The sequence below is a fragment of the Myotis brandtii genome, unplaced genomic scaffold (genome assembly GCF_000412655.1).
Source record: "Myotis brandtii unplaced genomic scaffold, ASM41265v1 scaffold103, whole genome shotgun sequence".
NCBI lineage: Eukaryota > Metazoa > Chordata > Mammalia > Chiroptera > Vespertilionidae > Myotis > Myotis brandtii.
In genome coordinates, this window is record NW_005353460.1 from 5679650 (window position 1) to 5692773 (window position 13124).

A 13124-nucleotide genomic window follows, 5' to 3' on the forward strand; every position below is an offset into this window, starting at 1 on the left:
AGAAGGAAAGGAAAGGAAAGGAAAGGGAAAGGGAAAGGGAAAAGAAAGAAACCCGGACCAGAACCCGCATCCCTTTGGTGCAGGGGACCACGCTCCAACCAACTGGCCACCGGCCGGGGTTCGCTGTCTCATTAGTGGTCCTGTCTTCTCCACCTCTTACCTTTACTATAGAGCCTTAAAGCTAAGTCAGCATCCGGAATGTATAACACGATTGTTTTAATTAAGGGTTTCATTCTAAATTGTATTGAGTGACATTAATCCCTGTCTCCTCTGGTTGTATAAGATATTTATTTTGTAAATTGGTAAAAACTGATTTTGTTCCATTGCCCTCCCTCCTTCCCTCCCTCCCTCCCTCCCTCCCTTCTTTCCTTCTTTTCTTTTTTCAGTTAAGCTGAGTGTAGAGCAGTGATTCCCAGTCTTTTCCTGGTCTGCCAGCTTTTTCCTATCAGTGTCAGGAATCCTTTGTGTCTGAACAGTGCCTGCATTCTCCTACCCAACGGGCCCCAACCGTTATTCCTTAACTTGCTGGGTATTTTTCACAACCCGTAACATTCAGTGTTTTTTTGCTTATTTCTGGACAGGGAAGTTCCTCGGCGACATGGTCTTATCCCAGGCTCAGGGCATCCTACTCCAGAAATATGACTTTAAAAGAAAAAAGCCCATCAGGTATTGAGGTGGGCTAAAGCCTTTTTTAAGAAGTGGGCTCATGCGGTGAAAATAAAACTCATGTATGGGAATTAAATGCACCAGGGATTCTCAGACTTTAGTGTGCGTCTGAGTCACCCGGAGGACTTGTCAACAGATTTCTGGGCCCCACCTCAGAGTTTCTGATTCAGTAGGTCTGGAGTGAGGACTCAAGAACTCGAATTTCTCACAAGTTCCGAGGGGATGCTGCAGGCCCAGGGACCACAGTTTGAGAACTACTGACCTACACCTACTTGTGGAAGGTGATTTCTTCCTGGGAGGGAGCAGTGGAGGATTGGGCAGGGGTCCACGGGGGCTTCAACTGTATATGTAATATTTTTATATCTTTAAAAAAGATCTTTAAACATGATGCAGTGTTACCTGACAAAGCTGAATAGATGTCCATAATCTTATTTTTTGGTTTTCTCTGTGCTTGAAACATTTCAGGAAAGAAAAATAGATCCAATTTGCTGCGTGGAGAATGGATTGAAAAGGAGAACGTGGGAGACCATGTAGGAAACTGTTGCGGAAGCCCAGGTAAGAGATGCTGGTGGTTTAGACCAGCCTGGGGAGCAAGAACAGGGAGAAATGAGCAGATTTGAGAGCCATTTGGGTGATAGAATTGACTGTACATGGTGATTGGTTGGTTTAGAGCAAGGGTGGGAAACCTTTTTCCTGCCAAGGGCCATTTGGATATTTATAACATCATTTGCTTAATATAACTCACTTAATATAAATTTATGTTGCTCTGCAAAAAGCTCCTAGATTTATTGAATTTAATAATCTATACCAATAAAAGGGTAATATGCTAATTAGACCAGGAGACCTTCCGGACGTCCTTCCGGACAAAGCCATGGTGGTGGGGCCAAGGCAGAGGTGGTTAGGGGTGATCAAGCCAGCAGGGGAGGGCAGTTGGGGGTGATCAGGCCAGAAGGGGGGATCAGGCCGGCATGCAGAGTGGTTAGGGGTGATCAGGCAGGCAGGCATGTGAGCGGTTAGGAGCCAGAAATCCCGGATGGCGATCCTTGTGGGATTAGGCCTAAACCATCAGTCAGACATCCCCGAAGGGGTCCCAGATTGGAGAGGGTGCAGGCTGGGCTGAGGGCCACCCCCCCTCCCCGCCCCCCGCGCACAAATTTTGTGCACTGGGCCACTAGTAAATAATAAATGCAGTTGCCTTGGTGGGCCATACCTTCCCCACCCCTGGTTTAGAATCCCTTGTTTTGTGACTTAAGGGAACGGGTGTGTTGTGTGCCCGTCACAGAGAGGGAACCCTGGAGAGGGGACATGCTGGGGATAGAGAGACCCATCCCAGACCTTGGAGAGCCAGCTGAGTGATGCCTAGGAGGAAGATCTGGCCCACGGTAGAGACTTGGAAATCGGTGTTTATGTGGCATGAAAGCCACGTTCATGGGTGAGATTACAGAGAGGGAACGCATAGAATGGGAAGATGGCCTGCAGCAGACCCACAGGAGTATCCACACCTACGGCTGGGCTTGGCCAACTGCTGCCCACCACCTGTTTCTGTACGACCCGCGAGCTAAGAAAAGTCAAAAGACCCCTAACTGGTTTGGCTCAGTGGATAGAGCGTCGGCCTGCAGACTGAAAGGTCCCAGGTTCGATTCAAGTCAAGGGCATGTACCTTGGTTGCGGGCACATCCCCAGTAGGGGGTGTGCAGGAGGCAGCTGATCAATGTTTCTCTCTCATTGATGTTTCTAACTCTCTATCCCTCTCCCTTCTTCTCTGTAAAAAAAATCAATAAAATATATTTTTTTTTTAAAAAAGAAAAGTCAAAAGAATAATCTTTTGTGACAATGAAAACTATGTGAAATGCAAATGTCATTGTCCATAAATAAAGTTTTGTTACAGTAAAGCCATGCACATTTGTATATGTCGTATTTGGGGCTGCTCTGGTGATGGGGTTGAGCAGCTGTGGCCTCTCATCCGGGCACTGCTGCTCGGGGCACCAGGAGTCACAGTGATGTGGTTACCTCAGTGTCCGCTTCCGCCCCGTAGCTAAATATTTATTATCGGGACGTTTACAGAAAAAGGTTTGCTGGTCCCTGATCTGAGGTCTAAATGAGACACACAGTCAGCTTTCAGTGTTGCCGAGGAGAGGTGGCAGCTGTTTGACTCGTTTCTTTCCGAGCATCTTCCGAGGATCAGGACTGGTGGGAGCAGCTCCAGAGCCTGGGCGGCCTGAGTGGTAAAAGTCATCAGAGTTTCATCTGAAGCCCCTGAGGATGGCAGAATGGGCCGGAGAGAAAGATCTGGGCCTGGAATCTTGATGAGAAAGGGGAGCAAGCAACCGTCAGAACGTTGCTGGGCATAGCTGGAAGACAGGCGGTGGTGTGAGCAGATGGCATCCATTCAAGAAAAGGAGGTTGTTGCCCTAGCTGGGTGGCTCGGTTGGTTGGAGCGTCGTCCCGTATACCAAATGGTTGTGTGTTCGATTTCCCGTCAGGGCGCATACCTAGGTTTCGGGTTTGATCCCCAGTAGGGGCACATATGGGAGGCAACTGATCTCTCTCTCTCTCTCTCTCTCTCTCACTCTCTCTCCTTCCCTTCTTACCCACCTTCCTCTCTCAAAAATCAATTAAAAATTATGTCCTTGAGTGAGGGTTAAAAAAGAAAAGAAAAGGAGGTTGTTGAGTAATGCTGGAGCAGTTCAGTAGAGCCAGGGTTTACTGGGCACCTCTTACAGCAGGGATAAGCAAAGCAGCCTTTTCTTCATATAATTAGAAAAAGCACACAGAATTGTAGAAGAGCCCATTATTTCTAAAACTTCCTTCTTGGAGGAGCAATGTCACTGTGCTGACCCTTGACCTGCAGCTTCCCTGGCCTGGGTGACTGAAAGAATACAATTGTCATTTACTGAGATTGTGAACACTGAAAACAGCTATTTGGGGGGCAAGGGAGGAAACAGGTGTCGAGTTTGGGAAGTAGGTGATTATGAATAACATGGCTGTAAGCATTCATCTTCAGGTGTTTATATGAATGTATATTTTCTTGGGTATATACCGAGCAGTGGATTTACTGGGTGATATGGCAACATTTTGTTTAGCTTTAAGGACCTGCCTGTTTTCCACAGTGGCTGCACCATTTTACATTCCCACCAGCAATGCATGAGGGTTCCTATTTCTCCACATCCTTGTCTATACTTGTTATCGCCTGACTTTTTTATTACAGCATCCTAGTGGATGTGTGGAGGGATTTACATTACCCCAATGGCTAATCAAGTTGAGCATCTTTTCATGTGCCTATTGGCCATCTATATATCTTTGGAGAAATGTCTGTTCAAGTTCTTTGCCCATTTAAAAATTGAGTTATTTATTTTTTATTGGACACTTGGGAGCGGTCAGCAGGAGATGGAGAGTCATGGCTCTGGATAGATAACCCCCTTGAGGGAGAGAGTGAAGAGGTCAGATCTGAGCCCTGGGGCACCCGGCATTTACAGACAGAGACTGGGGAGCCACCAGAGTGAGGTTTCCTGGGAACCAAGTAAAAGCGTTTGAAGAAGGAAGGAGTGACCAGCTATGCTGAGAGGTCAATACCAGGACTGTGAATTGACAGTTGTGTTTACCAATGTGGAGGTCACTTTGATAGGGCCAGTGTGGGTGGAGTAGCATTGAGTTCAAGAGAAATGGAGGAGAGAGATGGAGATAGTGAGTATAGATAGTTTTTTAAAAAATATTTTCATTGATTTCAGAGAGGAAGGAAGAGGAGGGAGAGATAGAAACATCAATAATGATAGAGAATCATTGATCAGCTGCCTCTTCCCTGCCCCCCACTGGGGATTGAGCCCACAACCGGGGCATGTGCCCCAAGCAGGAATTGAACCGTGACCTCCTGATTCACAGGTCGATGCTCAACCACTGAGTCACACGGGACAGGCAAGTAGAGATAGTTTTTTAAGGAATTTGCAAAAAGTGAAGGGGAAAATAAGGCAATAACGGAAGGGGAAGTAGGGTGAAGGAAGAATGTTTGAACTGATGGGGGAAGTTAGGGCATCCTGGCCATGAAGCAGGAGAAGAGGAGAGACCTGCTGGGGCAGTGCCCATGAGCAGGCGGGAGAGAGGGATCTGTGCACAGGTGCAGAGCTGGGAACCCCACTTTGTTCATAGTCACAGGAGAGGAGGTACAGGGAGCAGGAGCCTGCGAGGTGATGTTGGCAGCTTGTGGCAGTGCTCTCTGGTGGCTTCTGTTTTCCCAGGAATATAGGTAACAGGATCATCAGTGGGGGTCGAGGTGATAGTTTGAAGAGAGGGGGGCGTAGGCCATGGGAATGAACTAGTCAGGTTTATTGACCCATTGACTGAGTGAGCCTGCACAGCGTTGGGACCTGGTGTCTCTATCGGAGGAAGAGAGAGTGTTATTACAGGATTTGGAGCACAGTATTATTACAGGTGGCGTTTAGGCAAAATTGAAGTGAAGCTTTCTTTTGATGGGCTCAAAGGCAGGCAGGGCTGTCTGTAAAGAGGTCAGGTTCTGATCTGGATTGCAGAGTGGAGCCCAGGGTCTGGTTTCTGGGAGACGGCCAGGTTCACACCGATGCTCAGCATCGCCTCCATACAAGCGGACAGGGCCTCTGACCAGCCTGGGAATCAGGAGCCCGAGGGACACCCGGGCACAACGAGGGCCCCTGGGAAGATGGGCCGTTTTTACGATGGCCATTGGTGTGTGTGCAGAGTGGTAATTTTCTGGTAACAGGCCTTTTGGCACTTGGTGGCAGGGTGCTTTGAAACCAGGGCCCCGGGCGCACCAGAACACTGACTGCCCTGGTGTCCGGATGGAGACCTGAACCGGCAGAAGGAAGACGTACCTAGAAGGTAATGCTCCGTTCACAAGTGTCTCAGACCCCAGAAGTGCAGGGTCAGTCCTGTCACCGATGTCCCCCATGCGTCCCAGTGCTGATACTGACGCACCACATCCCTTGTCGAGGTATTGACCCAGTTCATTCTCATTCAGAGTAGGGTCTGCCTCCAGCGCCCCGAGGGTCCAGCACCTGATGTCCAGGGCCCTTCCCCAGCCTTCTCCCCTCCCAACCCTCCACCATCCAACAACTAAAGCTGTGATGCCTGCCCTCACCACAGTCCGCACACCGGCGCCAGGGCATTCCTTTGGTGAGTGGCTACGCCCTCGGTGGTTCCATAGTGTGAGGTCCATCTCTGCGTCACCCTCTCCATTCTCACCACCACCATTCTAGCTCACATACTCGTTGGCTCTAATCCCGGCTCATTGCCCGTCCCTCGGCCTCAGTCCCTTCCACCCCAGATGCACCTTTCACACCTGCTGAAGAGTAGCCTTTGCTGCTTAAAAGCATTAAGGAGCTTCTGAGTACCTTCCAAGGAACATGTCAGCTCCTTTGCTGGGTTCAAGGGCATTGCAGCTCCTCCGATCACCCCAGCGAGTCCCCTACTGCTCTCCCTTGTCCAGCTTCTGTCTCAGCCCCACTGGGCGAACACCCCCAGTTTGCTGCTTTCATTTGACTAACTCATCATTGAATATCAACTCGGTGGCATTCAATTGTCTGACTCTCCCATAAAATGTGGGAGAGTCAGACAAAATCGGATGCACACTAACACCTCCCTTCTAATTGAACCTATAATAGAGGAGCCCAGACTATGGTTTGTAATAAAAAATCCTGACTATGAGAGCAGCTGACACTGAGCATTCAGTGTGAGCCTAGCGTTCAGTCCCTTCTTTCACCCTCACGATGACACCAAAGTGCAGGATCCTTGCGTATAAGAGGCCAAGAGGGTGTGCCACCGTCAGTCCCTCATCATCAAAACACCTTATGAAAATAAAAGACAGCCGTTATTACTTGTTTCATCTTATGTTTCAGGAAATTACAGAGGATAACAACATGGAGATGAAGCCGCAGGATGGTCGAAGGAGTCCCCCCCACAGGGAGGTGCCCCCAGTCGTGGGGCTGCTGCTGGCCATGGCTGTCATGAACGCGCTCCTCTACCTCTGCCTCGATCGCTTCTTCATCGCCCCCCGGCGTTCCGCCCTGGACCCCCGGCACTGTCCCTATGGTCACTTCAGAATGGGACAGATGAACAACTGCTCAGCATGGCTGTCCTGTGAGGAGCTGAGGACAGAAGTGAGGCAGCTGAAGCGTGTTGGGGAAGGAGCCGTGAAGAGAGTGAGTTCCTGATTAACCTCTGTGTTACCATCGCGGTGTTGATGGGTGGCCCTTTGGTAAAGCAACTTGGCATCGTGAGCCCAGTAACTGCACATCTAATAAAACAATCTGGTGGAAGGAAAAAGGCTAAATGCTTAAAGAAGTGCTTTGCTTTGTTTTTGTGGTTGTTTATAATATATTTTTATTGATTTCAGAGAAGAAGGGAGAGGGAAAGAGATGGAAACATCAGTGATGAGAGAGAATCATCGATCGGCTGCCTCCTGCACAGTCCCCACTGGGGATGAAGCCTGCAATCTGGGCATGTGCCCTGACCAGGAGTCAAACCGTGACTTCCTGGTTCATAGGTCGATGCTCAACCACTGAGCCACGCCCGGCCGGGCTGCTTTGTTTTTGATAGTAATAGAAAACTAGAAATAGTAACTGCAGCAGTATGGTTAGTTAAGTTATGGTCCAACCACTTGATAGAATATTCTGTAACCATTAAGTGTAGTTAGGAACCTGGGCAGCAACATGAAAAAAAGTTAGGATGAGAAGTAAAAAAAAAAAAAAAGCAAAATACAAAATTGTTGAATATACTGTATTCAACTGCAAAATCATGTATTTATGTAAAAAAAATATAAAACTGGCCCTAACCAGTTTGGCTCAGTGGATAGAGCTTTGGCCTGCGGACTTAAGTGTCCCAGTTTCGATTCCGGTCGGGGGCATGTACCTTGATTGCGGACACATCCCCAGTGGGGGGTGTGTGGGAGGCAGCTGATCGATTTTTCTCTCTCATTGATGTTTCTAACTCTCTATCCTCTCCCTTCCTCTCTGTAAAAAATCAATAAAATATATTTTTTTAAAAAATATATAAAAATGATAGAAATTGTGCTACAGTGAAGGATTGTGGGCAATATTTTTCATTCTTACTATTCATACTCTATGATGGTATATTGATTTTTTTAAGTTTTTAATTTTAATGAGAGAAGTCAAAGGGGTGAATTCAGTTCTCAGAGGCTTCAAGAGCCCTTGTCTTATCAGCAAGGAGTGTGTGCTGCATTTTGGTGGCCATCATTTCCATGGTAACCGAGGCTTACTGATAAAACAAAGAATGACTCTGGAAGCCAGTTCAGGACTGTTGAACAAAGACAGTTCCTTTGTGAGGATGCCCTGAATGACTAGTGAAAGGGAAGGAGGGAGCAGAAAATGCATGAGGGGCTGCAGCTTGATAAAGTGCTGGTCTTTATTTTGGGAGATGGGGACCCCGGCTGCTGCTCTCATGAATGTAGAAAGGAGACATCTTAAAGGAAGAAGTCAGTTAGACAGGGAGAAGGGACAGGCATTTATATAAAGTAGAACCATAAAACAAGGTAACTGGTTCTTTTAAAGATTCATTCATTCATTGTTGTGGCTGTTAGGGGTGAGACAGTGAAAGAAACAAAGACCCTTGAAGCTTGCTTTCTAGTTGGGGAGTCAGACAGTCAGGAAAATAAGGAACAGTGTGTATTGAAACATGTCCATGATGCGCTGTGAAGACAAAGCAGGGCGGGTGACAGGCTTCTTCCTCTAGGTGGCCGGAACCATCCGAGAGTGAGCTGTGTGGATATTTGGGGAAAAGATGTCCCAGTAGGAGAGGTGGGTACCAGCAGAGGACCCAAGATAAACCTGCTTGGTTGTCTGGGGAGCAGGAAGGAGCCCGTGAGCCCAGAGGCAGGGTGAGGAGGAGAGGTAGCACACAGAGTCAGAGAGGGACCTGAGGTGGCCGGGCTAGGCCTGGCAGCTGAGAGATGGTCACAGCTTGACCAGGTGTTAGCAGAGGATGCAATGAGAACTATTGGATTCAGTCCTATTTTAAAGGTAGAGCCAATAGATTGGATGTGGGGTACAAGGGAAAGAGGGTGACTACCAGGTTCTTGGCCTGGGTAACAGGACAAATAGGGTTGTCATTACCTGATACAGAGAAGATGGGAAGGAGCAGACTGTGTGTGCGTGAGGCGGACATGTCGAGGCCGATTAGATGTCCACAGGGAGACGTCATGCAGGCAGTTGGTTGGATGTCCGAGTCCAGCATTTGGAGGTCTTGGTTTGGGGAATGTGTATTTGGGATGGTATTGAAAGCATTCGGATGTGAAGAAATCACCACGAAAGGATTAAGTAGAGAAGAGGACATAGCAGTGAATTTGTCCCCTCCAAAGAGGTTACCGCCAGCTTGTTTCGTATTATTGGAGTCACTTGAAACATTTTAAAATTTATTTTTTGGAATTGCTTTTTACCTCAAAGGATATGTTTTTGAGTAGCTTTGATGGTGGCAAATCATTGTTGTATGAGGACAGACTTGATTTTAGGGAATTCTACACATCGTGCCCATCCAAATACGGGATTTAATAATGTGGGTACCAACTCCGAGGAATGTGGTTTGTTTATTAGTGTGACTAAAGGGCTGTTACATTTATTTTGTGTGTGCTTTTGGCCAAAACTTGCTCTCAGGACAAAAGTACCCTGAGCACTGATGCTAGCGGGTTGGGGTCAGGAGCCTGTTCGCCTTGCCCCATCGAAGCCTCAGTGCCTGTGCAGGTCTGGCCCAGCGTAGACTCTCACTGCCCTCCAGGAGACCTTGAACCTCCAGCTCAGGTGTGGTTGGTCCCTGACTTCTCACGGCTCCTGCACTACAGTTTTTCCCACTCAGAGGATCATTCCTATTGGTGCACAAACACACACTCTTTAAATAGAACTTTCATTCCCCTCTCTCTGTATTAAACCTGCCATAGCTCTGGCTCTCCTTCCTCATCTCCCCTTCCTTCCTCCTCCCTCATCTGAACAAGCCCTGAAGGAACGAGCTTCCTGCCTTTCCACACAGGTGGGCGCCCCTCCTCACTGACACCCACACTGGGAGGCATGGGTTTCTCAATAGGAGTTTCTGTAACCAGAGTTCTTGACGCCCCGCTCTCTGCCCCCCACCTCCTCCCTAGCGCCCCTGCTTCAGTAATTCCTGTCTCATTGGGACCATTGGTGTTACGTTTTCACTTTCTGACGCGCTCCTGCGTGCACTCCCCGACTTACCCAGCAGCGGAGGTCCCGTGGCCATCATCCTCATCACCTTCCCACACACACTTGCCACAACTCCCTTGCATCTCTCTCCATCATGCCTGGCTGGAGAGCCCCAAACCCCATTGACCCACTACCCGTCTGCACTTAAGCACGGCTGTGTGGTTGAGCGCACGACCACAGATCTCAGCTGTGCACTCAGCACAGACCAGCTGGCCTACTCTATTCCTTTAGTAACTCTTCCTTCCCAATCTCTGAGACAGGTATTGCCTCAACACCCCAACCCCTGACTTAGCTGATGACCTTGTTACATGAGTTATGATGAAATAGAAGCCACCTAAAGGGAATTTCCTCATCTTCCCACCACTAGTCCTTGAACGTCCAGCTCAGGCGTGGTTGGTCCCTCACTCCTCACAACTTCCCTCGCTTCAGTCTTTCCCCCTCTCTCGCATCATCAGTGTTTCCCGCTCTGAGGATCATTCCTACTGGCACACAAACATGTGCTTTGAATAAGACCATCCTCTTCTCTTTATCCCCCCTCCCTCTGTAGTAAAACTGCCACAGCTCTTCTACCTCTTCTCTCTTTCATGCTTCTGCCCTCTGCCCTGCGGCTTCCAAACTCCACCATTGCTCTCATACAGATGCCAGTGCTTCTCAGGGTGGGCGTTCCTCTGTCTTCCTCTTGCTCCTTCTAGAAGTCCTGATCCAATTGACTCCTCTCTGCATGCAGCCCTGGCTCTTCACACTGTGACGTGTTTTTCGTGTTCCTCCTCCCTCACTGGCCACTCCTGATGACTCTCCTTTGCTGCTTCTGTTCCCCATCCTGCCTCCAAATCAGAGGGCACTTGGGGACGTTTAGCAATGAGTAGAGATACAATGAGTAGAGATACATTTGAGGTTGTCATAATGGGGGCTGTGGGGGTGCTGCTGGCATCCAGTGGGTGGAGGCCAGAGAGGCTGCTAGTCATCCTCAACAAACAATATCTGGTCCAAAATGTCAGTGGTCCTGAGGCTGAGAAACCTGATTCCTTTTGGTTCCTTCCTGGACCTCTTCTTCTGTCTTCTTTAGATACACATTTAGTTGATTTAATCTATTTCAATTGCTTTAAATACAATTTATATGCTGGTGACTCCCAAATTTATATCTCCAGCCTGTACTCCTCCCCGGAGCCACAGATTTGTGTATCCAGCTGTTTATTCCACACCTCTGCTTGGAGGGCTCTTGAGCATCGAAGTACATCCAGTTTGGCACTTGGTCATTTCCTGTTCTGAAACCTGTTCTTCCCCCAGCCTTAAAATCGCAGAGAATGCCATCACCTCTCACCTAGTCGCTCGAGCCAAAACCTGGGAGTCATCTGGAGTCCTCTCACCCACATCCCAAACTTGTTCGATAACCTCTGTCCCCGACCCATTTTAGTGAAGTCCGCATTAGCTCTTGCCTTGGAACTGGCATCCCTGCTTCCACTTTTGCCCTTCACCATGCACCAGGCAGAGCCACTTCCCAAACACAATTCAGACCACGCCATTCTCTTCCTTAAAACCCCTTCAGTGGCTTCCCATTGCCCTTGGGCGGGGCGTGGGTACAAACCTCCTACCATGATCTGCTCCCTGATCTGGGCCCTGCTACCCCCAAACTCACCCCAGACATCATCCTCACTCCCTCTACCCTGCACTCACCTACCTTTCTTTTTTTTTTAAACTATATTTTCATTGAATTCAGAGAGGAAGGGAGAGGGAGAGAGAAATAGAAGCATCAATGATGAGAGAGAATCATTGATTGGCTGCCTCTTGCAGCCCCCTACTGGGGGTCGAGCCCGCAACCCAGGCATGTGCCCTTGACGGGAATCGACCCCGGTCCCCTTCAGTCCGCAGGCCGACGCTGTATCCACTGAGCCAAACCAGCTAGGGCTCACCTACCTTTCTTTTGGTCCTTGATCAAACAGCCCTTTCTCTCAGGGCCTTTGTAGTCGCCGTTGTCTGCCTGAAATCCTCTTCCTCCACCTCTGACATGGCTAGTTCCTGGTCATCCAGGTCTCAGCTCAGATGTCACTTCTCTAAGCGGCTCTCCCTGACACCCCCATCTGAACCCCACCCCTCATGAACTTCTGTCTTCTGCTGTGTTGTCTCTCTTATAAACTTAAGTTCCCTGAGGGCTTAGAACAGGGTGGGGGGAACGTCTGACCCGGGGGTCAGGCCATAGAAGGCCCGCAAAAGCATTTGGTCTGGCCCTGCCTAGGCATTAGGGATGAGTTAATTAAATTTTTGACCAAATATAGCAGGATAATTTTTAAGCTGATAATTTTGTATGGCCCTTGAAGGATTTTATAAATATCCAAATGGCCCTTGGCAGAAAAAAGGTTCCCCACCCTGGCTTAGAGGGTGTGTCCTCTGCATCTAGCCCAGTGCCTGATTCATAGAACACATTTTATTTATTAATTTGTTTATTTACTTTTCTTTTTAGTCTTTATTTAATTTTTTAATTTAATTTTTTTCACAGAATGCATTATAGGGGCTGGAAGTCAAAGGCTCATTTGTTGAATCCTTATAAAATAATTGGCTTACCTTCGATGGTTTCCTCAGTATGCAAACACCCTACTCCTGCCTTCTTTCCCCAGCCTGTGTTTTTGGTTTGTGTTTGGAGTTGCCAGGGGCATGTGTCCTCTGTCTGGAGCAGTGAGATCAGTTGTTACCTGAATTACGTATTTTGAAGTGTGAAATAACTGTATTCCTTTCTCAGTCTTCTTTGCAGGGTCCACCTCCTCATGCCTCTTATCCTAGGACTTTTCTCCTTCTGTGCTCGCTCCCTGGGTGGCCTCATCCCACCTTGGGCCTTTATCTGCAGCTGAGACCTCTCTCCCAAACTCTTTAGGCTTTTCTACCCAACTGCCTATCCCACATCTCCACCTGGATGTCTGGAAGACTGCTCAAACCAAGGACGTCCCAGATCACTCTCGCCCTACTCCCCCGCCAAGCCTGCTTGTCCTTTATTCTTCCCATCGCCGCTGATGACAGCTCCCTCAGACTCCCTCCAGCCACCAATGGGAGGTGTCCTTGACTTCTCTTTCTCTCACATCCTCGTCCAATCCTTAGCAAACTGTAGTGTCTGTACACGCGGAAGAGATCTGGAACTTGACTACTCCACAGACTGCTACCCGTATCCCTTCCTCCCCATCCAGGCCACCATCCTTTTGTTCCAACAGCATTTCACTAGCCTCCAAAGTGGTCTCTGCTTCCACACTTGCCCCCCCCGCCCCCCCCGCCCAACCC

The 13124-nt window shown here is 48.7% G+C and overlaps 1 protein-coding gene across 7 annotated transcripts in view; it reads left to right on the top strand.

Moving 5' to 3' along the window:
- Positions 1–537: 537 nt before the first annotated feature.
- POMK (protein-O-mannose kinase) overlaps positions 538–13124 on the top strand; it is an 18321-nt gene continuing 5734 nt past the window's right edge. Inside the window, exons 1-5 of one of the 7 annotated variants that reach the window (XM_005856489.2) lie at positions 538–674; positions 840–947; positions 1132–1221; positions 5418–5514; positions 6531–6833. In XM_005856489.2, coding sequence (XP_005856551.1) covers positions 6552–6833 — 282 coding nt within the window. In that variant the 5' untranslated portion in view covers positions 538–674; positions 840–947; positions 1132–1221; positions 5418–5514; positions 6531–6551. The other 6 variants (XM_005856490.2, XM_005856491.2, XM_014536726.1 and 3 more) reach the window with 6 other exon arrangements.